Genomic DNA, 26926 nt, shown 5'->3' with positions numbered 1-26926 from the left:
TCATTCAGCTTTTCTTGTTTTGCGGGGGCAGGAGGGTGACGGTGAGGTGCTTGGCAATGCAGGAATGCTGCTCTAGAAAACGTATTTCAAAAAAGCTCCACAAAATTTCTTTTTCTGGTAAATTGGGTCATTTTGAATGCACAGGGGTAGTTTATTTTTTAACCCTTTGGTAAAGCAAAATGACTCCCTTATAGTTTATCCTGTATGTGATCTTTATATTTTTTATTAATATGAAACTCATTTATGGGGACTATCTCTTAAATATGCTGATGTGGCTCAAGAGAGAAACAGGAGGTGGACCTTTTTACATGTCTCCCCTGAGCCACACATGAGGCTGCATACTTAGCTCACTAATTCCTAGTACCCTCTGAGATAGAGCCCTTATGGTGGAGTGGTTAAGTGCTCGGCTACTAACCAAAAGGTTGCTGGTTCGAACCCACCAGCTGCTCTGAGGGAGAAAGATGTGGCAGTCTCCCTTCGTAAAGATTCACAGCCTTGGAAACCCTGTGGGACAGTTCTACTCTGTCCTGTAGGGTCAGTATTAGTCAGCAGCGAGTCAACAGCAATGGGATTTGTTCGTTTACCCTCTGAAGTAGGCATTACCATTCTCCTTTTTTCAGCTGAAGAAACAGGCTCACCTAAGTTAGTTTCCTTGCCCAGGTTTATCCATTTATTCAGCATTAATATTGAGTACCTACTCTATGCCAGCAAGCCCTGGCAGCATAGTGATTAAGGGCTATGGCTGCTAAGCAAAAGGTCAGCAGTTCAAATCCACCAGGTGCTCCTTAGAAACTCTATGGGGCAGCTCTGTGTCCTGTAGGGTCACTATGAGCCAGAATCAACTCAACGACAACGGGTTTGGTTTGGTTTTTTTTTACTTTGTGCCAAGAACAGTGCTAGGCTCTGGGGATACAAAATCAAACAAGACAGACAGGGTCACCACCCTTATGGAACTTAAAGCCTAGGGCAAAATAAAAAAGAAAGAGAACCATAAATAAAATATTGCAAATTGTGAAAAATGCCATGATAAAACCAACCTTAGATATACTCAAAAGGCTGGAAAGCAGGAATTCAAAACAGATAGGTGTACACCAGTGTTCACACAGCACTGTCCACAACAGCTGAGAGGTGGACACAAAAGAACAAATATTGTAGGATCTTACTTCTGTGAAATAGCTAGAATACCCACCCCAGAGCCGTCGAGTCGATTCCGATTCCTAGTGACCCTATAGGACAGGGTAGAACTGCCCCATAGAGTTTCCAAGGAGCGCCTAGTGGATTCGAACTGCTGACCCTTTGGTTAGCAGCCATAGCACTTAACCACTACGCCACCAGGGTTTCCAATAGCTAGAATAGCTGAATGTAAATGCAGAGAGACAGAAAGTAGATTGGAGATTACCAGGGGCTGTGGGGAGGAGAGGTTATCCCCTAACGGGTATGGGGTGGTACAAGCATTCTGGAAATTTTGTGAATATAATTACTGCCACTGAATTGTGCACTTCAAAATGATTAAATGGACAAATGCTTGGTTATGTATATTTTACTCCGAAAAAATTTTTTAAAATGAAAAACCACCACCTAGGGGCTGAGGGAGCACCGAGGGGCCTGAGCCCAGCATGGTGTCAAGCAGGAAAGCAGGAGGTTCCCTTCAGGAACCTGCGAAACCACCTGGTCAGGAAGAAAAGATGTGCTGACCATGTAGGGCCTGCGGCCCCGGCTGCTGACTGCACAGGAGACGTCTGAGGTAGGAGGCGATCCCAGTGCTGCAGTCCTGAGGTGATGCCTGGGCCTGGGACGCAGACCTAGCAGAACAAGATGACCCAGCTTCCCTCCCATGAGGTGGGGCATTTTTCCAGCTGAGCGAGGTTTGCCCTTTCTGAAAACCTCCTGTGTTCATTTCCTGAGGCTGTCAAAACAAATCACCACGAAGTTGGTGACGTAAAACTGCAGAAAGTTATCATCTCACAGTTTCTGGAGGCCAGAAGTCTGAAATCAAGGTGTCAGCAGCCATGTTCCCTCCAAAGACTGTAGGGGAGAAATTGTTCTTTGCCACTCAGCTTCTAGTACTACCAGCATTCCTTGGCTCGTGGCTGCATCACTCTTATTTCTGTGGCCACATTGCCATCTTTTCTGTATGTCTTCTCCTCTTCTGTCTCTTGTGTAGACACTTGTCATTGAATTTAGGACCCATCTGGGTAATTCAGATGACCTCCTCATCTCAAAATCCTTAACTTAATTACATCTGCAAAGACCCTTTTTCCAAATAAGGTCACGTTCACAGGTTCCAAGGATTACGGTGTGGACATATCTTTGGGGGCCACCATTCAAACCACTACACCTTCTGACACTGAAAAAGAGACCATTGAAGGCAGCTGCCGTTCTGGTGGCCTTGAAGTCACCTGAGCTTATTTGCAGACCCTGAGGGCAAGAAGGGTGGCCATTCCCAGCAGCCCAAGGAGTGCGGCTGCCCAGAGCCTGGACCACCAGACCCAGCCCTCCTGCATGTGTGCACGCCCTGGCCCAGCAGGAAGGCCAGTCTTGGCCTGGAGACCAGGCTCCATCACAGCGCTGCTTCCACACCGCCTCTCAGCCCCACCTCCTCTGGCACCTGGCACCTGGCCCCTGCTGCCCCAACGTTGCCCCCCAGGGAGGGGCAGGAGGAGGGGGTGGGGCTGCCTTTGAAAGAAGAGGCCACGTTCTTCCAAAACTTCTCAAAACTAAAAGCATCCTCGTGGCACAGAGCAGTTTTTTTAACCTGAGTAATGTTTTCAAGGGAAAATATCTCATGTGTCCCCAAGGACTTGCCTTCAGAAAGCAGTTGAGGCATGCAGGCTGAGAAACTGAAGTTTATTCTGTGAAAATGCCTCTCAATTTTAAATTATAGTTGCAGAAAAGAAACTTAGTTTTGATAGCTGATAAGATAGTTTTAGATGATAATTGAAACGAAAACCCCACATTAAAACTGTGGGCAGGGCTCCCTGCAAGTAGAGAAGCTTTGGCTTAGGGCTTCGTGCCAGGGGCAGAACTTCCATGGAGGTTTGTGTTCTGACTGTGATCCCAGTTGTTGCCATGGCCGGAAATGGAACCTACAAGCTCAGTTCGGTGTAACTCAGTTCAGCCAGCATGTTCTCTGTGCTGTGGTATGCCAGGCGTGCCAGGAATTAGGGACACAGAGACCAGAGGCTCCGTCTATATCCCCAAGGACCTTAGCTCCTAGTAGGGAAAGCCTGGATGGCACAGGAGTTGTCACAAGGAATGTAAGTAGCCTCAAGGTTAAGGTGGAAAAGAGTCTTAGTTTTACAAAACTTCTCTAAGCCTCAATTTCCTCAGTTATAAAATCAAGGCAAGCATTGAGCCTGCCTTACCCCATTGTGGAGAGGATCAAACAGGATAATGCCCTGAAGCGCTCAGCCTGCTTCTGCTAACATGGTGGTGCAGTGGTTAAGTATTCGGCTGCTAACGGAAAAGTGGGTGGTTCGAACCTACCAGCTGCTCCGCGTAGGAGAGAAGATGTGGCAGTCTGTTTCCGTAAAGATTACAGCCTTGGAGGTGCTATGGGACAGTTTTACCGTGTCCTATAGGGTCACTATGAGTTGGAATCGACTCTATGGCAACAAGTTGCCAGCTAACTCAGAGCAAGCCCCACGACAGGCCAGGCACTACTCTGAGGACTTTACAGGTACTAGCCCATTCCCCTCACAGGGCTGCTGTTCTTATCCCTGCTCACAGACAAGGCAGATAGGTGACCAGCCCCATTTATAGACAAGGAAGCAGTGGCAGAGAGGGCTTAATAACTTGCCAGAGGTCACACAGCTAGTCCAGAATTAGCTCAGTAAATGGTAACTTCTGCTAACATGAGCACCAGCACTTCTGGCCTCTGGGAGATTGGAAAAGGCCACTTGTGGAAAGGGACAGGGGACTCTGGCTTTGAAAGAGGAGCAGCATTTCCCCCAGGGGAGAAAAGGGTCCCAGAACATCAGGAGCGAGGCTGGGGGACTGGTGAGCCGAGGGGAGGCCGGAGCAGAGGGCAGGGCAGGGCAGCGAGCCGAGGGTGGTGCCGGAACAGAGGGCAGGGCAGGGCAGGGCAGCGCTGGAGAGAAACCTGGAGGCTGATGGGGTCCCTTCCTTGGAGAGTGGGCTCCACGCCCAGAGGACTGGGAGCTAGCAGGGCTCTGAGCAGTGGGGAAAGGATCGACCAGGTCACCCTGTCTCTACCACTTACTGGTATGGGACCTCGGCCAAGCGATTTAACCCCATGTACCTCAGCTTCTCCATCTGTAAAATGGGAATGGGATGACCATCTACCTACCTCACAGGGAGTGGTAAAGACAAGTTCTCACAAGTGACATGCCTAGCACAGGGCCTGGCACAGGGCAAGGGCTCAATAAGTGGGGGCTTCGATTGTCAGTACCATTACAGAGTCACCTCCATGTCAGTGAGGGGTGATTGATGCAGGGAGCAGCACTAACAGCCAAAGGGGCCATCTGGCGGCTGTTACAAAAGCCCAAGAGAGTGATGCTGAGGCCGGGACCAAGGCTGTGAGTGATGAGGTGGGGGTGGGAAAGACGGAGGAGCAAAAACTCAGCTAAGCCGTTGAATGGCACCAGAGATCACGGACTCCCACCCCTACAGCCCAGCTGTAGATGAGAATGGCTTGGTTCCCTCAGACAGACCCTGATGACTTAGGACCAGCCCCCGGGCCCCCAAGAAGCCCAGGAAGTGCACTGGGCTTAGAAGTGGGGGTCATGTGGATGCACTGAGGCTGTGCATTGGATGATCATGGCTGGCTTCATCCACCCTGGTCAGGATCTGTGACAAAGGTAGAGGGAGTAAGACCTTGTGAGCTGGTCACTTTACACAGAGGATTCTGTCCTTAAAGAAGAGAAAAGGGAGGCCTCATAGCTTCTAAGTCCCGGCCTAAGAGTCAAAGCTGAGTCTGCCTGTTGTTAGAACATATGCTCTCTCTCCCCTAGGCCCCCCGTCGTGAATTGTGGCCCAGAGCAGACATTGCTCTGAGCCACTGTCCATAGGAAAGGAAAAATAAAAACAGGAGGGACGTTGGTACCATGGTTCATTAACAAGCTCATGTTCTGAGAATTCAGTGTTCGGGGCGGGGCCCCCAGGACTTCACAAGGGGCACGTCCTTTATGTGACGTGCTGAGAGGTCTCTTCCAAGTTCTTGGTCAAACCAAGCACCTGGCCTAGAAAGAAGCAGCTTCTGCTGGCTTAGAACATGAAGGCAGTGGCCCCAGTCCTTCAACAGCACGTCCTGGTTCCTCAGCTTCAGCACACTCCGAGTGTACGTCATAGACCCTCACACTTGTTTTAAGCAACAATATTTCAGGGATATTTTGGGGCACAGTGTTTTATCCTGTTTGTCTCCAGCCTAATGGTCTCAGTTGCTAATACAAACAATAAAAATGCCCCCGAGTTCTGTGCAAATCTGAAAAGGTGACGCAGGTGATTAGGGGACACCTGATAATATGTATTGGTTGAAACTTGAGAAATTATTCCTAATAACTTTCCATTATACAGTAATGATATTTTCCAAGTGCCCTGGTAGCACAGTGGTTAAGAGGTTGCCTGCTAACCAAAAGATCAGTGGCTCTAACCCACCAGCGGCTCTGTGGGAAAAAAGACCTGGCGATCTGCTCCCAATGGGGTAATTTTACTCTGTCCCATAGGGTCACTCAGAGTTGGAATCGACTTGATGGACATGGGTTTAGTTTTTGAATTTTCCATGTGAAACATGGTAGCATTAGTGAAAGGAATGTGAGTGTCCGTGTGAGAGCAGTGGGGCAGAGGATTTGGAAACATGGCCGTTCAGAAGCTCACTGGGCCACTGGTCACTGCCCTTGGTGCCTACATGTCAGCCCATACTTGATGTGAAGCTTGTCCTCACTGAAGTGAACTAACATACAGTGAATACCCACTGACATGGAACCGCACTGGCCCATTTTGAAAAAGAGAAGTTGTTAGTATGGTCAGATGGGGGTCCACTATCTAAGTCATCACACGTGAGCGTCCCCTCTGGAGCCAGGCGTCAGAAAGGGTTTGACTGCCTTCTTCCCCCAGAGGCTGGTCCACGCCAACCTCCATAAGCCCATGATAACAGCCCACTGTAGCCCGGATCTTAACTTAGACTTGATCCCAGTGACACAGTTCAGTAATCCTCTCCCCCTGGAAACAGCCTAAGCCATACCATGCTCCAGATTTTTGGCATGCCTTCCACCGTGGCTGTGCGTGGCAGCGCTCCGGAAACACAGGGCAGTCCTCACTCAGGGTATGGGCGCTCACATGCAGTCTCAGTGTCTGTCTGTCTCTCTCTCTCTCTAGCATTCAGGTATTAATTATATCCATCTGACTGCATTTTATCCCCTTGCAAAGCTGGGTGTTAACTTTTCTTCCTTTCTTTCCCTGTATTCCCTTCCCCCAAAAAGTGTGCAGTGGTTAAGAGCTATGACTGCTAACCAAAAGGTCAGCAGTTCGAATCCACCAGCCACTCCTTGGAAACCCTGTGGGGCAGTTCTACTCTGTCGTATAGGGTCACTGGGAGCTAGAATCGACTCAACGTCAACAGGTTTGGTTTTAAACAAGTGCTGCGGTGCCCTTTGCTGGTGGCAGTGGAGGCTGGGTATCGGGTTGCCTGCTGCTCTGAGGACTTGCCTCATTGTTCTTCTCACCTTTTCTCCTTCTCAGATCAACAACAAAGCCTGTGGCAAAATCCCTGTGCCCCAAGAAGTTGCCCGGGACGAGGACAAAGTACAGGAACTTGTTCTCCAGAGCGAGCTGGGGGTCAGGCTCTTGCAGGGGCGCAGCATTAAGAAGGCCTTCCTCTCCCCCAGAACTGCCCTCATCAACTTCCTGGTGCAAGAGTGACTGCAGGGAGGCTGCGGCCACCGCCAGGGCCTCCGGGAAAGCTCCTTCCAGGCCTGGGATGAACAGAGAAGGCTGCGGGCTCAGGGAAAGGCAAAGACAAATGTGTTAATACTCATCTCGCGCTATGGCAGACTTGAGTCGACAGTGTGCCTCTGTGGTGAGGCCTGGTGCAGGGGTGACAGAAGGTGTGGGCAAAGGAGAAATGTGGACAATGGAGGAGGGGTCTTGCAGCCAGTCCCTCGACCTCCACCATACAGAGTGGAAGGAGCCACCTGACCCCACGTGATGCTGCTGGGTGGGAGCAGGAGAAGAGAAGCAAGCAGGAATGAGCGCACTGCCTGGAAGCTTCTGGATTCCAGAAATTGCAGTGCCTTGGCACTCCCCGGGAACGTGAAGCTAAGCTGAGCAGCTCAGGAACAACGTGGGCAGTCAGTGTTGACCCAGTAACTGAGCTCCAGATTGTGGTGTATGGGCCCCACACCTTCAGGCTAAGTAAATGAAGCCATTTGGGTCTCGTTCAAACATCAGTATGTGGAAATAGACACTGGGGTCGTCTGATGTTGTTCTGAAAGGCAGCAGCGCTAGTCCCTCTGCCCAAGCCCCCCACCACCCCTCAGCTCTGCTGTGCAGGCCTCTGCCTCCCCGGCCTGGGGGGATGCCCCGAAAGGCCTGGTGCACAGGCTCTTGGGTGAAGCCCCCCTTCCACACATGGGTGGCGAGCAGCACTTCATATCCACTCCCCCAGGGTGTAACATTTGCTGCGTAGTGAAGTGGAAGCAGGCTCTCCACTGCTGGTCCCTAATCTCAGAGCCTCACCGCAGCCCAACAGGGAGCCTGCTCACATTGGCCCCAGATGGTGATGTGATCCCAGAGCCCGCCATTAAGAAGAGCAAGCTCACTGCAGGCGGCTGATACTGATGCCACCCACGCAGTGCTTTCTCGTCTTCAGAGCTGCAGAGGCCTGGCTGCTAGGGAGATGGCCAGGAGTGGACCCAGGCCAGTGGTAGATATGGGCAACCCTGGCTTTACATGAAGCCAGCAATTAAGGGCTCTTGCCAGAACCGGCCAAAGGCAATGATTAATATTTAAAGGAGGAAGGCCCAGGAGAATCTAGCCCTTTGTGATGCTGAAAATCTGTCTTCGTTACCTGATGTCATTTTTCAAAGTAGCCTCAGCGTGGTCTCCTGCAGTTCAGCAGTGAACAGATGCCTTTTGTAATGTAATAAAATGTTTATCCTGTATGACTTTGGGACGTATGTGTGAACTTGGAATTTCCACCATATTCCAGTGCCAGGAGTTAATCAGTAACAAATTGAGGTATTCCGTCATCATCAGAAGCATTGGTTATGTTCCTGACGCCACGTAGAATGTTGTCAAGTGAGACAGGTGTGGTCCTTCTGTCTCTGGAACATTCAGTAGATGGCAGACAACAGTGGTTCAAGCCCATTGGCAACAGCAGTTAAGTCGTCAGTTCTCAAACTTGGCTCCAACTTCTACCTGAGGAACATACTGCTACTCCTGGTCCCCACGCTCAGAAATGCCTGTGTAATTGGTCTGGGGTGTAACCTGGGCATCAGAATTTTTAGAAGCCCCCCAGGCAATTCTGCTGAACAGCAAAATTTGTGAATCACTGGATGGATTGGTACATTCAAACCACAATTTCTATCTAGTCCTTCCGCTCTTCAATCTTAAGTTTAACCTGGATGAGTTTGGTCCAGGACCAAGACATGATGAAGTGGAGTTGGGAAAGGCTAGGAAAGGCAGGGGCAAGAACTGTACACCAGGGATTTAAGACATTCCCTGTGCTGACTTGAATGTACATAATCCTATCGCGTGGGTTAAATATAAGCAAACGGATGAGGAGATTTGGTACAAGGAGTGAGTGTTTTTACTTCGTTGTCTTTTGCTTTTCCTCAGAAAAGCTAAGTAGTCTAGAACCAGCTGACGAGATGAGGGTACAAAGACTTTTACTTGCCCATTATCTGGCCAGAGCAATGGCCGGTAAAACCTCCAGGCTCCTGGACTGACCAGTTGGCAGAAACCAGCATGACTTTGGAGAACCTGTTCTCCAAGAAGAATAAAACATTTGAAAACTTGGCCTCATTGGTAATTACTAAGAAGTGGTAGGTATAGTAGAACAATTGAGTAGAAGACCCTGATTCCTAGGGGTGAGGAGGGGGTGAGCTTAGTCAGTTCTTGATTAGGACAGACACTGGATTCAGCAGGTTCATCTACATTATCTCGTTTAATTTCCATAACATCTCTAGAGGAAAGGAATTATCCTCTTAAAAGTATGAGGAACCCAAGAACTCCAAAGTTCAATAATTTGCTCAGTTTCACAATTGAAAGTAGAAAAGCCGGGATCCAAATCCACATTTTCTGGCCTTTAGACCCTCTTATGCCACCCACTATGTCTGGCTGTCCCCTCCGCTAATTGCCCATCTTACTTGAAGTACAACCACTGGGATTCTGAGCAGAGTCTGGCTGGGTCTCCCCTCCTGTGAAGTCTTCACAATCTATAAAATGTGGGAAATCTCAGCAGTGGGTGACAGGCCCACAGTGTGGGGATGATTCCATGTGATAGGAATGAAAGCTGTCGCCAAGCCACTGGAGACCCAGGGTTGTGGATGGGAGTCAGGGCTATTTCTCTTGGGGAAATGAATCAGGAGAGTTTGTGCACAAGGAAAGTGGTTCCTGGGAAGCCCCAGGGCAAATGCTAGCACGGTGGGAGCCCGACTGTCTGCCAGAGAAAACAAAACCAATCTTTAGGACCCTAAACAAACAGTACACGCATGCTGGGAAGAGACAGGCAGGCTTCATTCTAAACACTTTCAGAAAAATAGGTTGCACGCATCTCATTAATGAAGGAGGAGGCAGCCAGCAAAGATGGTTTTTAAAAAAACTTGTAACAATAGGGAAAACTCATGAATCAAGCAGGATACATATACCATGTGGCCCCAACCATATTGTTTTTTTTTTTTTTCAGTTCCATCCCTTACAAAATAAAATGAAAGAAGGACATTTCCCCACAGATCATCGGATGGGAGACCTACAAGTTAATTTTCCTTTTTACTTTTTTGCATTTTCAATTATTTTATTGACCATTTAGTATACCAGTAATGGAGGAAAACATCAAAATGTACTATTTTGTGAAGACTCAGATGAGCTAAGGACCCCTCCAATTTCTCTATTTCTCCCAGTCAGGGTATCTAGCTGCCTATGGGGATATGCCCCAGTTAGGAAAACATGCTCCTTCCACTGTGCCAAGTGGAACCCAAAGAAACAAAACCAAAAGCTCCCCTAAAGTTGGGGTCCAGGCCCTTGGTTTGGGCAGACATGGGAAGTTTCATCTCTCAGCTTAGGATCTTGCAGCCCGAGGACAGAAGAGAGGGTGATGTTCCCTTAATGGAGCTCTCTTGGTGGGTAAAGCAATACAACAGCCAAGAGCATGAAGTCTGGGGTCCACCAGACCTGGGTTCAAATGCTGATTGCGCCCTTAAAACTCCAATGACCTAGGGAAGCTATGGACCTTTCTGAACCTGTGCTTCCTCAACTGTAAAGTGAGTCGTAATAATGCCCTCGGGTGTGAGGATAAAGTGAGATAATGTGTGTAAAACACACGGCACGCGATAAATTCTCAATAAGTAAGAACTGCTTGTGTTTTGTTGTGGTTAATCTTGGCCTAGTAAGGATAAACTGATGGTCTAGAGTGGGATTGTCTTTGGTCAAAGAGAAGAAAACATTTACTAAAAGGAGCATTTACAAATGTCAATCCTGGCCATCCCAGGCCTGTGAAAGAAGAGCGATTTACCCAGTAAACTGGGAGGACTTTTTATCCTATTGGCAGAGCCGGCCCAGTTATATGGTGTCGTCATTGCATGCAGTGAAAGCTGGTGTTATCTACTCCCCATGTTCCGATTCCATACATCCTTCTGGTTAGATTTCTGGGAGCCCATCCTTGTCACAGTCATTTTGCTGCTAGAGACCCTCTGTGAGGGTTAATCTTAAGTGTCCACTTGGCTAGGCTATGATTCTCAGTGGTTTGACAGGTACTGGACTGGTTGCCCTTCCATAAAGTAATATAATGTAATCATCTTCCATTATGTGCTCTGATGTGATCAGCCAATTAGTTGAAAGGGGAGTCTTCCTTGGAGGTATGGTCTACCTCCAGTATATAAATGGATATTCTGACAAAGCTTTCTCTCTTTCCACCCTGCACTCTTCTCATCGCCTAACCTCCATTTCCTGGGATGTAAGCCTGCAGAAGTCTCTTGCTTGCTGCCTGACCTCTAGATTTTGGATACTACAGCCCCCACAACCCTGTGAGCCAGCAGAGGTCTCCAGCCTGCTGCCTGACCTACGGATTTGGGAATTCCCAGCCCCCACAATCACGTGAGCCATTACTTTGAAGTAAATCTCTGTATTTTTATATATATATACATCTCACTGGTTTGCTCCTCTAGAGAACCCAGACTAAGATACCCTCTTCTCCTTATGTGGTTGGTGCTCTGAGCCCATGAAAGCCCTGAAGTAGGTTCTGGTTTTTCCCAAACCTCCTCTGGGCCTCACTATGGCCACGTACTTCTGACCAAGAATTCATAGGATTGTGACATGAGAAAGAATGGAACAAGGAACAAAAAGCCAAGAGCTGGAAACCTTAACCGCGAGCCTAGCTAGCCTGAGCTCTCGGATCAAGTCTGGCCTGGCCAGACCTGCCCCCAGGGCCCAGAGTAGAAAGTGTCCTCCAGTGGGCTCTGGGTCATTCCCTCAACAACAGTTATTGGAAGAGGAGCTTGAGGCCTGCTCAGGGAGCTTATTGACTGAGTAAATCAGCCATCCTTGTTCAGCATGTTGCCTTCTTGCTGACTTGGCTCGGGGTCTGCTGGTTAAAGTCCTGAGGCTGCTGGGAGTGGATGGCTCAGCGGTGTGAGCTACAGTGGAGAAGTCCACCAGAGCCCGTAGCAGACCACTCATGGACTGTCAGCCAGTGCTCAGAGATAAGATAGCCTCCAAACCAAAAGCTCCCCATCTGAAGTTGGCTTTGTTTTTCACTTACAGGCAGCCCGGTTCCTGAACTGGACCCTGAAGGGTGGGCTGTGAGGGCACTAGCACACGGGGACGTGGTGCAGCTGGGCCAGCATTGGCCATTACAGGCCAGAGAGGCATGGTTTCCACACTGGCTGACCCAGCTTCCATGCACCAGCTGTCCACTCACCTTTCTCCTCCCAGGAGAGAAGGGAAGGGGGCAGCCAAGGCTGTAGCAACATACTGGGCACCAGGCACCAGGCAAGGGGCCCTGCTGCTGCACTTGAATCCTTACGGCAATGCCACAAAGTGGGAATTACGACCAATTTCTTGTAGACAAGAAAATTGAAGCCTAGAAAACACACAGTAATGAATTACTTAAGTCATACCACTAATAACTGTAGAACCAGGATTGGGTCCCAGGACTGCCATTCTGTTCACAGTTGATGTTTTTACCATAGCACCAGCCTGCTCTCCTAAGAGAGAGAAGTGGGGTGTCTTGGGAAGAAGTATTGTTGTTAGCTGCAGTAGAGTTGACTCCCACTGAGCCACCTTATGTACAACAGAACGAAATGTTGCTTGGTCCTGCGTCATCCTTACAATCACCAGCATGTTCGAGTCCATCGTTGTGGCTCTTGTGCCAATCCATCTCACCAAGGGTCTTCCCGGCCCTCTCTAGCCCTCTACTTCACCAAACATGGTGTCCTTTTCTAGCAATTGATCCCTCCTGATGGCGTGTCCAAAGCAAGCAAGCTGGACAGTATTCTGTTGTGATCCATAAGGTATTCATTGGCTAATTTTCAGAAGGAGATCACCAGGCCTTTCTTCCTAGTCTGTCTTAGTCGGGAACATTTGCTGAAACCTGTCCACCAGGGGTGAGCCTGCTGGAGTTTGAAATACCAATGCATATAACATGTTCTTTCTGTCCAGGGAATTCTGATGGAGCTCTGGTGTATGTGGCCCCACAGAGTTGTACTTCCTTAAGGAAGGGCTCTGGGCTTTTGTGCCCTGAATCTGAAGATGCAGAACTGTGGGCTGCCTCTGCAGGGGGTGTCTAACTTCCCAGGCATCTCTGAATGAAGGGCTGCCATTGCCTCAAGGAAAGTCTTCCAAGAAGCGCACAGCTGAACCATCAGCAGTCCATACCCATAGCAACTGGGGATGACACACCCATCAATCTAGAGGACCTGAGCCAAGCACCCACTGCAGGCACCACAAGGAAGAAGCCAGAGTCCGAGCCTATGAGGTAGCGAGTCCGGGTGAGGAGAGCTGCCGACAGAAGCCAAAGTCACAAGCCAAGTGCGAGTGCAGGGTGGACTCTGAACAAGCTGAGGGGCCTCTGGTTGCCTTTATGCCACAGACATGGGCTGCGTGGCTCAGGGCAGTTCTGCTAAATTCAAGGGAGTGGATCCGACCAGACAGGAAAGCATTATTATCCCCATTTTGCAGATTGCAAAACTGTGGCTCAGAGAGGCTGTCCCACTACAATATGTGATGAAGTATCTTGACCCCCAATCTGTGCTTACTCCACTTAGAGTGTTCTTCCTACTTCATAGGAAAAGGCCAGTGCGACCACCAGACAAAATTGACCCCAGGAGGGGCATTTTTCTTGGACAGGTGACCCCCTCAGAGTCCATAGGTCGAAGGAAGGCCCAGGGACAAAGAAGAGTTTGCTCTCCCCTCAGCTCTTGTGAGGAGAGCAAGCAGAAAACATCTGTTTCGTAGGCTGTGTCCCTGCCTGATGCTGAGAGGGAGGTTGGCTACAGGCTTTCGTCCAAGCTGATGAGTTTGGAGAATGGAATCTGGGATGACCAACAATGAGCAAGTGGGGAAGCCCCCTGGGTGGTGGGTGGGCAGCGGCAGCGCTGGCACACAGAGGAGAATGGGAACAGCCAGGGAAAGGCAAGTCTAGGCAGAGGCCTCAGATCCAAGGGTGGGGGACAAGGACTGTCCACAAGGGCTGGCCCCATTCGAGGATCAATCACCGCCCTAGGCCTGCCCACAGGAGGGAGGTGGGGGCCCTAGGGGTAAGGTAGGGCCAGGCCTGCTGGAACCCGATACCCATGACTCATCTCCTTAGAGCTGTGCCTCCAGCCCTGTCTGTGAGGCCTGGAATTCCATTTCTTGAGTATGCCAGAGAGCTCAGCATGTAGGAGCTGTGGTCTGCGACTCCAAACATCAGCAACAGAGGTAATGATATCCATCAGTTATCTGTCTCAGAAAAAGTCCAGCCAGAACACTCCTTAGACGTGAGGATGGCGAGACTTTGTCTCACATACTTTGGACATAGTATCAGAAGAGACCAGTCCCTGGAGACGGACATCATGCTTGGTAAAGTAGAGGGTCAGCAAAAAAGAGGAAGACCCTCAATGAGATGGATTGACACAATGGCTGCAACAATGGGCTCAAACATAGCAATGATTGTGAGGACGGCTCAGGAGCAGACAGTGTTAACGTTCTGTTATACGTGGGATCACTATGAGTCAGAACCGACTCGACGGCACCTAACAACAACTCTGTGCTGGAGTCCCCAGGTGGCGCAAACAGTTAAATACTCAAGTACCAACTGAAAGGTTAGCAGTTCAAACCCACTAAGAGGTACCTCGAAAGAAAAGCCTGGTTCTCTGCTTCCAAAAGGTCACAGCCTTAAAAACCCTGTGGAGTACAGTTCTACCTTGCACAAATGGGGTCGCCAAGAGTCAGAGTCGACGCAACAGCAACTGGTTTGGTGTTTTTGTAATTGTGAGCCGACACTGCTCTAAGCGCTTCACCAAATAACGGCCTGGCCAAGGCCACACACGAGAAGATGGCAGAGCCAAAATTCAAACCCTGCTCCAGCACCTTGCTTCCCAAAAGCCTGTATGCAAACCAAAAGCCCTTGTACCTTCTGGATTCTCCAAGACGGTCCCGATTTCCAGGGGTATCTCCAGTTGTCCCCAAACTACCCTCGAACCTGCCCAGTCCATACATTCTGCTCTGTGTCTGGAAAGGTAGGCTCACTATGGGTTCACACTCAGCGGAGCACATCCCTGGTCTTCCGAGGCACCCCATTCATTATGTGCCTGGGGACAGGTTTGGGCTATCTCTCTGACCCTGGGACTGACCACTCACACAGAGCTGTCATCTCTGGCAGATGGATGGAGCCTCCCTTGGTACCACCACCGGGACCCAGAAGTCAGGGGCTCAACTTTGCTCAACTCCACATGCTGCTAGGAAATGTCCCATGGGAGGAAAGAAGTGGGAGACCTGGCCTGAGCCCACAGTCTCGGTGATAACCTCGTGGCCTCACAGCGCCCGCCCGTCAGTGCCTTCCCTGATCATCCTTTCCAGGCATAGCAGAACAACCTCATCTGGGATTAACTGAGGGTGACTCAGCCCTGGCACCGTTTAAAGGAGGACTCGCCCACCACATCTGCTCCAGCTGCTCCCTCATCGCCGCCCTCAGGACCTGGTGATTTAGTCCTGAGAATCAACCAAAGGTCACAGCTGTCAGGAAAGTGCCTATGAGAAGTCTGTGAGAGCTGCTAGCTGTGGGTCTCTGCAGAGGAGGAGCACCAGGTCCCAGGGGAGGGATTCCCCTTCCTCAGACATGAATGGGGTGGGGGAGGGGGTGTGGACGCTGTGGGGCAATAGAGGAAGCTGAGGCCATTTGCTGGGTCTGACATGGCATTCATTGAGGAAGACGCAACTCTCTGACTAGAAACCAGGAGAGAGTGGGCAGAGGGGCTTTGGTAGGCGGGCTCCGGAGGTGGACTCCCTGTCAGTGGGCAGGACACAAGATGGCGGCCACTGTGCAGAAACAATCTTAGAGCTGAGAAGAGGCAGCCCAAACCAAGTGTCACCTAACATCTCCATTATTGCACGGTTATCAGCTGACTTCTTAGTCAGCAAGCAGTCTATGTTATCAGCAAATATCTTAGCTGTCAGTTCCCCTCTTAGTGAATGTAGCAGACATCTTAATCAACAGTTACTTCTTTATTGCCTATGACTCCCTTAACCAAAACCGGGAAAAGAACAGTTGCCATCAAGTAGATTACAATTCATGACGACTCCCATGTAAGCAGATTGGGCCTTTCTTCCGTGGCACCTCTGGGTAGGTTTGAACCACCTACCTTTTGGTTAGTAGTTGAGGGAAAATTATTTGTGTCACCCAGACAAAAACCCACTGCCGTCGAGTCGATTCCGACTCATAGTGACCCTATAAGACAGAGTAGAACTGCCCCATAGAGTTTCCAAGGAGCGCCTGAGACCTTATTATTACCTGTGACCAGATTAATTATGCATTAATAACTTAGTTGTCTGATACTGTCTTAATTGTCCACCAATTGCCTTTATCCATGAAAATTTTAGTGATCAGCTAACTGTATTAAGTAATTGAACCCTGGTGGCACAATGGTTAAAACACTCAGCTGCTAACCAGAAGGTCAGTGGTTCAAACCCACCAGCCAATCCTTGGGAAAAAGATGTGGCAGTCAGCTTCCATAAAGATTACAGCCTTGGAAACCCTATGGGGCAGTTCTGTTCTGTCCTGCAGGGTTGCTATGAATTGGAATTAACTCAACAGCCATGGGGTTTGTATTAAGTAATGCAACTATAACAAACAAACCCCTAAATCTCAATGCCTTACCAGCAAACTTTATTTCTCATTTCCCTAAGTCTAATCCTCAGGGAAGGAGCCCTGATGGCACAACAGTTAAGCACTGGGCTACTGACCTAAAAGTTGGCTGTGCAAACCCATCCAGCCACTCTGTAGGAGATATACCTGGCAACCTGCTCCCAGAAAATCCTATGGGGCAGTTCTACTCTGTCACATGGGGTCCCTGTAAGTTGAGATTGACTCTACGGCACCCAACAACAACAATCCTCCGGAGGAGTGGTGGGGGGTGAAGGAGGTTCTGTTTCATTCAGTTCCAGCTTGATGGAGGGACCCAGGCTGGCGGAGGCCCTACTGTCTTCAGCTCTTGGCTTTCAAGGTTGCCCTAGACGTCCCTATCCATCCAGCAGATAGGGGATGAGATGGAGCGTCAGGCAGGAGGTATTCACGGGCCGAGTCAGGAAGCTGCATGCATCACTTCTGACCATTTTCGACTGGCCTCAGCCAATCACAGGGGAGGCCGGAAGATGAGGTCCCAGCTGTGTGGTCACTGCCCAGCAACAGCTCTGCACTGTCGAAGGGGAGCCCAGATCTTTGGAGGGAAGCTCACTGCCGCTGCCACCTAGCACTCTTAGCCTTCAAACCCTGGTTGACACTGTACATCTCAGTTATCTTCTAAATATCTGAGTTGTCCGCTAGCACCTCCTTAGTGGCAGCTGTTTACCTTCTGTCTGTAGGAGAGCTACTAGTCGTGGGTCACTCTCTGTTGCTGCCTGGTGCGCTGTGCTGCCCACCCCGTGTCCTGGACTAGTTTTCACGCCTCAGCCACCATGTGTGAAACCCCAGCCCTGCTTTCTGATGTTTTATAAAATACGGACTTTAATTCCAAGGCGCTTGTTTATAGGCCCCCAGTTCTCCCTACTCGCCTTCCTCCCGCAGACTCACGCATTGGTCTGTGGAGATGGTTTGGAGTCTTTTGTTAGTTTGGGGGGCATTGGAACCCCAACATGTGCACAGTAGAATTGCTCCATAGAGTTTTCAAAGCTGTGACCTTTCAGAAGCAGATTGCCAGGCCTGTCTTCCACGGTACCTCTGGGTGGGTTCAAACCGCCAATGTTTCCAACCTTTCTGCTAGTAGTCAAGCCCTTATCTGTTTGTGCCTCCCAGGGTCCCTATGAGTCAGAAATGACTCCATGGCAACTGGTTTGGTTTGGTTTGGTCTGGGGACATTTGAAAGGTAGAGAAAGGCAGGCTTCCCAGATGCCCTGCAGGAAACCTGGGAAATTCCTCAGATTCCTGCTTCTGAGGGGTCACAGGGTGGAGAAAAGTAAAGCTTTCCTGAATGTTTTACTGTGACCTGGTCCTGGAGACTTACCCACCCCTTTAACCGCCCCCCCACCCCACCCCCACACACACACACACACACAACTAAGGGCCTGTCTGGGGAAGATACCTGGTGGTTTATTTTTGCCTGACAGAGGAATGCACCTCACAGCCATGTGACTGGGGGAGGTGTGGGGAAGGCAATTTGGCCCTGAGAATTAAAGGTCACAGCCAGCAAGAAAGTATCTGGGCCTGGGGCCAAGGTGGACAGTTATCCACACTGTGTGCTCAGGTGGGACTCCATCCCCTGGGGTGTCACATTACAGGCACTGCCCTCCCCATATAGCACCCACCTATGGTGGGAGTCTTCGGTATTGTTAATAAAAGCCTTGGGATAGTTATCAGAAACTGCTCATAGCAAACATAATATGTTGCTCTTAGGTGCTGGCAACCCCATGTGACAGAGTAGAACTGCCCCAATAGCTTTTTCTAGACTATAATCTTCACAGAAGCAGATCACCAAGTCTTTCTCCCACAGAGCCACTGGGTGGGTTTGAACCCCCAGCCTTTCAGTTAGCAGCCAAGCCCTTAACCATTGTACCACCAGGGTTCCTTCGGCCATTGTATACTGAGCACTAATTCTGTGCCCAACATTGTGTCTGACAAATGGCCTAGTGGGTAGATGGGGGACTCTTGAATCAGCCTGTCTTGTTTCAAGTCTCAGCTCTAATTACTGTTAGCCATATTCTCATCATTACAGGTAGTCCCTGACTTACTACATATTAGAGTTACGATGAGCTGCACATCTGTTTTTTTTTTTTTTGGTCTGTTTGTTTGTTTACATCTTATCCTTAATAACATGTACTAGATACAATGTTGCAGCACATACAACAGCTGGGATCTAGCCTGTGGATCAAGGTACACCTTCAAGGCATACTACTTACGGACTCCGTTTGCTCAGACAGTAACTGCCAACGGATGGAGGTACGGTTAACATCATGTGATTCCTGGAAGAATTATAGTATCCGGGACATTGCAGCTTCCTGGGAGGACGTCATGGGAAAATGCATGCGAGGGATTTGGAAAACATTGCTGAGTTATGTGAACACGCTCAAAGCATTTGATCAGGATCATATGACAGAAGAGATCAGTGGAAAAATTGTCCATATGGCAAGAATGCTGGAACTTGATATCGCTGATGTGCAACGGCTCATAGATCATGACCAAGGGGAATTGACAGATCAGGACCTAATGGATTTTGAAGAGGAAAGAAAATGCTGAAGAAGAAAGAAATGGTGAGGAAGGGGAAGGAGAGAAGTCGCCAAAAAATTTTACAGTGAAAGGATTAGCTGGTGTTTTTTCTAAACTAAATCAGGGGCTTCAGCTGCTTAAAAACATGGACCCAAATGCTGATCCCTTTCCTGAAGTTGATAGGCAGATTTGGGAAGCTGTGAGGTGTCACTGCTGAACATATGAAGAAAAAAAGAAAAGGACCATCCAGACAACTCTCACTAATTTTCTGACTAGAAACGCTACCCCATTCCCAGGGGTAATCCAGATGGTCCAGAACCTTCCACAAGTCGAGTTATTACACAGCTGACCAAATGGCAATGTCATCCAACTCTTCTTCATTGTCAGAGTAAATGTTTATGGTCTGTGTATTTTTTATGTATGTAAGTATGTTTTAAAACATATCCGTAAGTTTATATGTAATGTTTCCAACCCTCGAAGACAGATAAAGATCAGATTAATAAAGACAGATAATAAAAGGCAATCATAAGGAAAACTAAAAAAAAAAAAAGGATTCAGCTTACATCAGAACTGGCTTAGAACAGAGTCGTTGGAACAGAAGCCCGTTGTAAGTCAGGGACTACCTGTAGGTGCATTATCTCATTTAACCCTCATCAGCGACGCAGCAGAGAGGTTAACAAGCAGGAGCCCCCTTTACGGATGAGGAAACTGAGGATTGGAGATGTCAGGGAATCTGCTTGAGGTCTCCAGCTAGTAAATGTCTGGAGGCAGGCGCTATTAGGTTGTGTTTCTTTCTTTCTTTTTTTAATTATTGTAAAGGGATATGTAAAACAACATTTGCTGATTGGACATATTCAGGTGCACAATTTAGTAATATCAATTATGTTAATCATGTGGTAGGTTCCGTTTGACTGCAGAGTTTGTGAGAATTGATGGAGCTATGCCCTTGGGATGCGTGCATTTTCTGAAGTTACAGTCCCTTAAAATGTTTACTTAAAAAAAAGTCACAGGTACACACACACACACACACACAGTCCGGACTCACCCAGTGTGGCCTTGAGCCAGTCACCCACCCTCAGAGGCTCTGCATCCTTGCATCCATGCCTGCACGCTACTTCCCAGGCCTGAGCAGTGTGGCTCAAGGACCGAGGCCAGGTGAGGATAAGGGCACCAGGTCACCTAGAGGGTTGTGCTTCTGTACAGATACTGCTGCAACCACCCAGTACCATGAACTGTTAAGGAGCTATGCTTTGCTCTGTGTTGTGCTGAGCCAAGTGTACCGGGAAATGAGGAAAACAGAATCCCTGCATGATCTGCCCGCTCACCTCTCCCCATGCTTTCCCCACCCCTTAGCTATCAAGTCTCTCAGGTTTCTACCTAGGAGTGGAATTACTGGGTTACCATAAAAAAATAAAATTAAATAAAGATAAATTTTTTTAATGGTAATTCTGGAAACCCTGGTGGTGTAGTGGTTAAGTGCTACAGCTGCTAACCAAAGGTTTGGCAGTTCAGATCCACCAGGTGCTCCTTGGAAACTCTATGGGGCAGTTCTACTCTGTCCTATAGGGTTGCTATGAGTTGGAATCAACTCGACGGCAGTGGGTTTGGTTTTGTTTTTTTTTTTTAATGGTAATTCTAGGGCCCTGCTGGCATAATGGTTAATAACTCAGCTGCTAACCAAAAGGTCAGCAGTTCAAATCCACCAGCCACTCCTTGGAAGCCCTATGGGGCAGTTCTGCTCTGTCCTATAAGGTCGCTATGAGTTAGAATTGACTTGATGGTAATGGATTTGGTTTAATAGGTATGGTAATTCTTTTTTTTTTTTCTTTTTTCTGGTATTTTAGATGAAGGTTTACAGAACAAACTAGCTTCTCATTAAGCAGTTAGTATACATATTGTTTCATGACATTGGTTACCAAGCCCACGACATGTCAACACTCTCCCTTCTCGACCTTGGGCTCCCAATCACCAGCTTTCCTGTCCCCTCCTGCCTTCTAGTCTTTGACCCTGGGCTGGTGTGCCCCTTTAGTCTCATTTTATTTTATGGGCCTGTCTAATCTTTGGCTGAAAGTTGAACCTCAGAAGTGACTTCATCACTGAGGTGAAAGGGTGTCCAGGGGCCATACTCTCACAGTTTCTCCAGTCTCTGTTGGGCCAGCAAGTCTCGTCTTTTTTATGTGAGTTAGAATTTTATTCTGCATTTTTCTCCAGCTCCGTCTGAGACCCTCTATTGTGATCTCTGTCAGAGCAGCCAGTGGTAGCCGGGCACCATCTAGTTGTACTGGACTCAGTCTAGTAGAGGCCATGGTAGTCGTGGTCCATTAGTCCTTTGGACTAATCTTTCCCTTGTGTCTTTAGTTTTCTTCATTCTCCCTTGCTCCCAAAGGGGTGAGACCAGTGGAGTATCTTAGGTTGCTACTCACAAGCTTTTAATACCCCTGACGCTACTCACCAAAATAGAATGAAGAACATTTTCTTTATAAACCATGTTATGACAGTTGAGCTAGTTGTTCCCTGAGACCACGGTCCCCAGAGCCCTCAGCCCAGTAATTCGGTCCCTCAGGGAGTTTGGATGTGTCCGTGGTGCTTCCATGACCTTGCCCTGTACAAGTTGTGTTGGCTTTGGGTATGGTAATTCTTATGGAGCCCTGGTGGTACAGTGGTCAAGTGTTCAGCTGCTAAATGAAAGGTCAGCGGTTTGACCCACCACCTGCTCCTCGGGAGAAAGATGTAGCATTCTGCTTCTGTGAAGATTACAGCCTTGGAAACCCTATGGAGAAGTTCTACTCTGTTCTTAGGGTCACTATGAGTCGGAATTGACTCAGTGGCAACAGGTTATCCATTGCTGTAAACTTTACGGAAGCAGATTGCCACATCTTTCTCCCATGGAGAGGCTGGTGGGTTCGAACCGTTGACCTTTCGGTTGGCAGCTGAGCAGTTAAACATTGTGTCACCGTAGTTCCTTAAGGGTTCCAATTTCTCCACATCCTCACCAACACTTATTTTCCACTTTTTTGATCATAGTCATCGTAGTGGGTGTCCTTGAATCAATTTTGAAGGTCAATCTTTTAGACCATCCTGACCTGCTGTCTAGGACTGGTAAATTGAGATTGACTGTAGCTAAGATTTCACTGAGGTGTTGAGATGCAAGGCCACAGATTGTCTTTACAACATGTTTGTCCAAATGAGAAAAGCTGGCGAGGTGGGTAGTCATAGCCCCAAGAGCACATGACTTTTCTAGCAGTGCAAGCATGTATTTCAGCCCCACTACCCTCTTTGAACGATATCTTTCAAACAATGTCATTAACATCACATGCAAGTAAAATTTTGCTGAAGATAATTCAAAAATACATCAATAGGGAACTTCCAGAAATTCAAGCCAGATTCAGTAGAGGACGTGGAACCAGTCATATCATTGCTGATGTCAGATAGCTCTTGGCTGAAAGCAGAGAATACCAGAAAGATGTTTACCTGTGTTTTATTGACTATTCAAAGACATCCAACTGTGTGGATCAGAACAAGTTATGGATAAAACACTTCAAAGAATGGAAATTCCAGAACACTTTAATTGTGCTCATGTGGAACCTGTACATAGACCAAGAGGCAGTTGTTCGAATAGAACAGGGGATACTGCATGGTTTAAGGTAAGGAAAGGCGTGCATTAGGGTTGTATCCTTTCACCACACTTATTCAATCTGTTTGCTGAGCAAAAAATCTGAGAAACAAGACTAGATGAAGAAAATCACAGCATCAGGATTGGAGGAAGACTCATTAACAACCTGTGATACGCAGATGATACAACCTTGCTTGCTGAAAGCTAAGAGGACTTGAAGCACTTACTGATGAAGATCAAGGACTACAGTCTTCAGTATCAATTACCCCCCAACAGAAAGAAAGCAAAAATCATCACAGCTGGACCAATAAGTAAAGTCATGATAAGCGGAGAAAAGATTGAAGTCAAGGATTTTATTTTATTTGGATCCACAGTCAATGCCTACGGAAGTAGCAGTCAAGAAATCAAACAAACAACATATTGCATTGGGCAAATCTGCTGCAAAAGGCGGCTTTAAAGTGTTAAAAGCAAAGATGTCACCTTGAGGACTAAGGCGTGCATGACTCAAGCCGTTATATTTTCAGTGGCCTCATATGCATGCAAAAGCTGGACAATGAATAAGGAAAACCGAAGAAGAATTGACGCCTTTCAATTATGGTGTTGGCGAAGAATACTGAATATACCATGAACTGCCCGAAGAAACAACAAATCTGTCTTGAAATAAGTACAGCCAAAATGCTCCTTAGAAGGGAGGATGGCAAGACTTTGTCTTACATATGTTAGACATGTTATCAGGAGGGACGCATCCTTAGAGAAGGATGTTATACTTAGTAAAGTAGAGGGTCAGCAAAAAAGAGGAAGACCCTCCACGAGATGAATTGACACAATGGATGCAAAAATGGGATCAAACATAACAATTGTGAGGATGGCACAGGACTGGGCAGTGTCTCATTCTGTGGAACCGACTTACCGGCCCCTAACAACAGCAACAGCCCTTTGCCTGGGCACCTCCGTGCGGTATACAACCTACACAACTATACCTGGTGGCCCTGCTGAAGACGCTGCCTAGGAATTTCCAACTCTTTTCATTCTCTCTGAAAAAAGAAACTGTGCGAGCACCCTGTAGCTGATGGTAGGAGCATACCACTACCCAAACCCGATGGTTGCCAGGGTGTTGCTAAGCTGCCCCCGTACTGTGCTAATGTTCTTAAGACTCAAAATCCACCAAGGCACCTCTCAGCCTTCAAAGAAGTGGCCTAGAGGGAAATACAGGCAACATGATCATTTCAATACAGGGTGGCCAATGCTGTCTCCAGAGGTAAACTCAAGGTAGTAAGTAGAATCAGATACGACAGTTACCCATATTTCATCAAATCTAAGACACAGTTGATTTGAAGATACACCATTTTTTGTGTGTGTATACTGCTAAAATAGAAAAAAGAAATACTGCCATTAAACTATGGCACATTGTTTTCTTATCACTTTAATTTGATACTTACTGAAATGTATCTTTGAGACTTACTTAGACAATTATTGTCATATACCATTCTGACACAGATATAAAAAGGAAAATATGAGCAAAGGAAGTTGGGTGAGGTATCACTAAGACTTGTTCACATTTAGGATTCAATTCCTCTGAATCACTTTCCGTGCAGAGTTGCGAGATTGGTGTCCTCCACACCGTATTTCTCTGCGCCATCGTAATCATCGGGGATGTGGCATTTCCATTATGGCGCTCCACTCTTGTCTCTGGGATTTTCTTTTAAGTTGCAGGCATCCGCTGTGCAAGATTTGCAGTGACAACAATATCACAGCTGTTGCCTTTAAGAATGCATCTCGACTTCAGAGATGCTGAACTGTGGAGAACTGTGCATCTTAGGATCAATTGAATAAGGTTATCTGGCCTTGGGGTAGGCACGGAAGTTCTGCAGTTCCATGGCAACAAATGTGCACATTATGCTGAGTGAAATAAGTCAGTCACAAAAGGACAAATATCTCATGATCTCGCATACGTGAAATGTCTACAATAAGCGAATGCAGAGAGGCCAAAGTTTATTAGTGATTACCAAGGACTGGGGGCGGGGCCAGAAATGGGGAGTTATTGCTTAAGCTCTACTGAGTTTCAGTTTGGAGTGATGAAAAACTTTTGGAAATAGATGGAAGTGATGGATGTACAACATAGTGAAAGTAATTAATATCACTGAATCATACGCTTAAAAATGGTTAAAGTGCAATTTTTTTTGTTGTTACACGTATTTTTTAAAAAAACAACCAGTTGCCGTTGAGTTGATTCAGACTCATGGCGACCCCTTGTGTGTGGGAGTAGAACTGTGTGTGCTTTGTGAGGCTTTCAATGGCTGTGATCTTTCAGAAGTAGATCATCGGGCCCTTCTTCTGAGTCACCTCAGGAGGATTTGAACCTGTAGGTTAGTAGCCGAACACTTAGCCATTTGTGCCACTCAGGGACTCCTATATATATTTTACTATGATATATTTTTTTAAAAAAACCTTTGGTCCAAGAGTCCTGAAGTGATTCCAAGAATCAAGAAGTGGTTACAGACTTTTGGATGGAGCTCGGTGGTACAGGACAACTTCTGTCTCTGACCCTAAATGAACTCTTTGACCTTGAGCAAGTTATACACAGCTGAGACCTTGATTTCCTTAATTAGAAAGATGATCCAGCGATGCCATTTGGAGGGTGGGTGGGGTGGGTGGGGTGGGTGGGGTGGGAGGCCTGAGAGGAAAAAGTCCTGAAAATAGTCTGAGGACATTTTGTAAATTGCTAACTGCTGAGAAGCCCTAAATGACAGCCTGGGGATTTCTCTGCCCAGAGAGCAAAAGCACAATTGGATGGTTTCCAGCTTGACCCTCCAGTTAAGGCTTCAGTTCTGGCCCCTCTCACCTGCCCGGCTGCCACAGAATCCTTGATTGTTGAGGGTTATTATAGGGCACTGTCAGGCACAACAGGCCATATAAATAGTGTGTGTGTGTTTTAAAGTTCTGACGGCTGAAAGCTGGCCCCCAAGGGCTAGAAGCCCACTGGGAGGGAGCTTTCAGCAAAAGGCCACAGGGAGACCGATGTGAGAGGGGAGAGAGGGTTTATTTTAGGACCGGAAAAGAGGAAAGCTGAGGGAACAGGAGGCAGTAATCAGGGCCCTGCAGCCCCTGGCTTTTACTTGGAAACTTCCCCTGGGGCAAGGAATGAAAAGGAACAGAGGTTTTCTACTTACCAAAATGCTGGGGCCCAAACCCAAAACAGTTAGGAGGGGAGAGAGGGGTGTGCAATAACTGCGTGTTTAGACCAAATAGGCTGCATCGATGGTTCTGGACCCCTGGCTGTGGGTTAGAGTTGCCCTTTGTGGGCCAGAACTAAAATCACTGGACGTTCAGTGGAATAATTTGGGGATTGGCAATCTATGGTCCATGGACCAAATCTGGCCCACACCCGATTTTTATAAATAAAGTTTTATTGGAACACTACCATGCTCATTTCTTTATGTATTTCCTGTGATTGCTTTTGTACAGCTGAGCAGTTTTAACAGAGACTGTGTGGCCCACGAAGCCTAAAATACTTAGGCCCTTTACAGAGAACGTTTGTTGACCCCTGGAAGGATGGAAGGGGTACTGGGTTTGGGGGTCCAAAAACTTGGATTGAGTTCTAGTGTGCATATTTCCTATCTGGTGACTGTGGACAAAACATGAGCCTCGGTTTTCTTAACTGTGAAGTCAGCTGTTAATCCCCAGTTTGCCTGCTTGTTGTGAGGACTGAATGGACGTTGTATCTTATTATGCCGCTTTGTATTGTTTTTCGTGGTTATTCTAGACATTATAATGTGCAGAGTTAGCTGATTGTCAAACCAAAAAATCCAAACCTGTTGCCGTAGTGTTGATTCTGACTCATAACGACCCTGTAAGAGGGAATAAAACTGCCCCACAGGGTTTCCAAGGAGCTGCTAGTAGATTTGAACTGCTGACTTTTTGGTTAGCAGCCAAGCTCTTAACCAGTGTGCCACCAGGGCCCCTAACTGATCATAGCCTACCTTGAATTAATATTATACCACTTCACAAACAACGTAAGAGTCGAGATGTTCTTACAGCAGTATCTCCTCCTATACTTTGAGCTATTGATGCTAAATATTTATTTCTACACATTATGTGTTATAAATCCCACATAAATTATTATTTTTCTTCTAAAAAGCCAACGGTCCTTAAAGAAATGTTAAAAAGAAAAAAATAGCTTTTTATATTTACCCAACATTCACCATTTGTTGTTGTTGTTAGGTGCCATTGAGATTGTTCTG

The 26926-nt window shown here is 47.6% G+C and overlaps 1 protein-coding gene across 7 annotated transcripts in view; it reads left to right on the top strand.

Moving 5' to 3' along the window:
• Positions 1-25316, top strand: part of LARS2 (leucyl-tRNA synthetase 2, mitochondrial) — a 205461-nt gene extending 180145 nt beyond the window's left edge. For 2 of the 7 annotated variants that reach the window (XR_002785687.2, XR_010319013.1), the window contains 3 exons: positions 6700-9002; positions 9866-11271; positions 11938-25316. Coding sequence is in view for 1 of the 7 variants with exons in the window: in XM_003409701.3 (XP_003409749.1) it covers positions 6700-6879 (180 nt within the window). In the remaining 6 variants the exon portion in view is untranslated. The other 5 variants (XR_010319012.1, XR_010319011.1, XR_002785685.2 and 2 more) reach the window with 5 other exon arrangements.
• Positions 25317-26926: the final 1610 nt, after the last annotated feature.

The sequence above is a fragment of the Loxodonta africana genome, chromosome 22 (genome assembly GCF_030014295.1).
Source record: "Loxodonta africana isolate mLoxAfr1 chromosome 22, mLoxAfr1.hap2, whole genome shotgun sequence".
Taxonomy (NCBI): domain Eukaryota; kingdom Metazoa; phylum Chordata; class Mammalia; order Proboscidea; family Elephantidae; genus Loxodonta; species Loxodonta africana.
The sequence above is the reverse complement of the archived record's forward strand: the minus strand, read 5'-3'. Positions and strand labels throughout refer to the sequence as shown.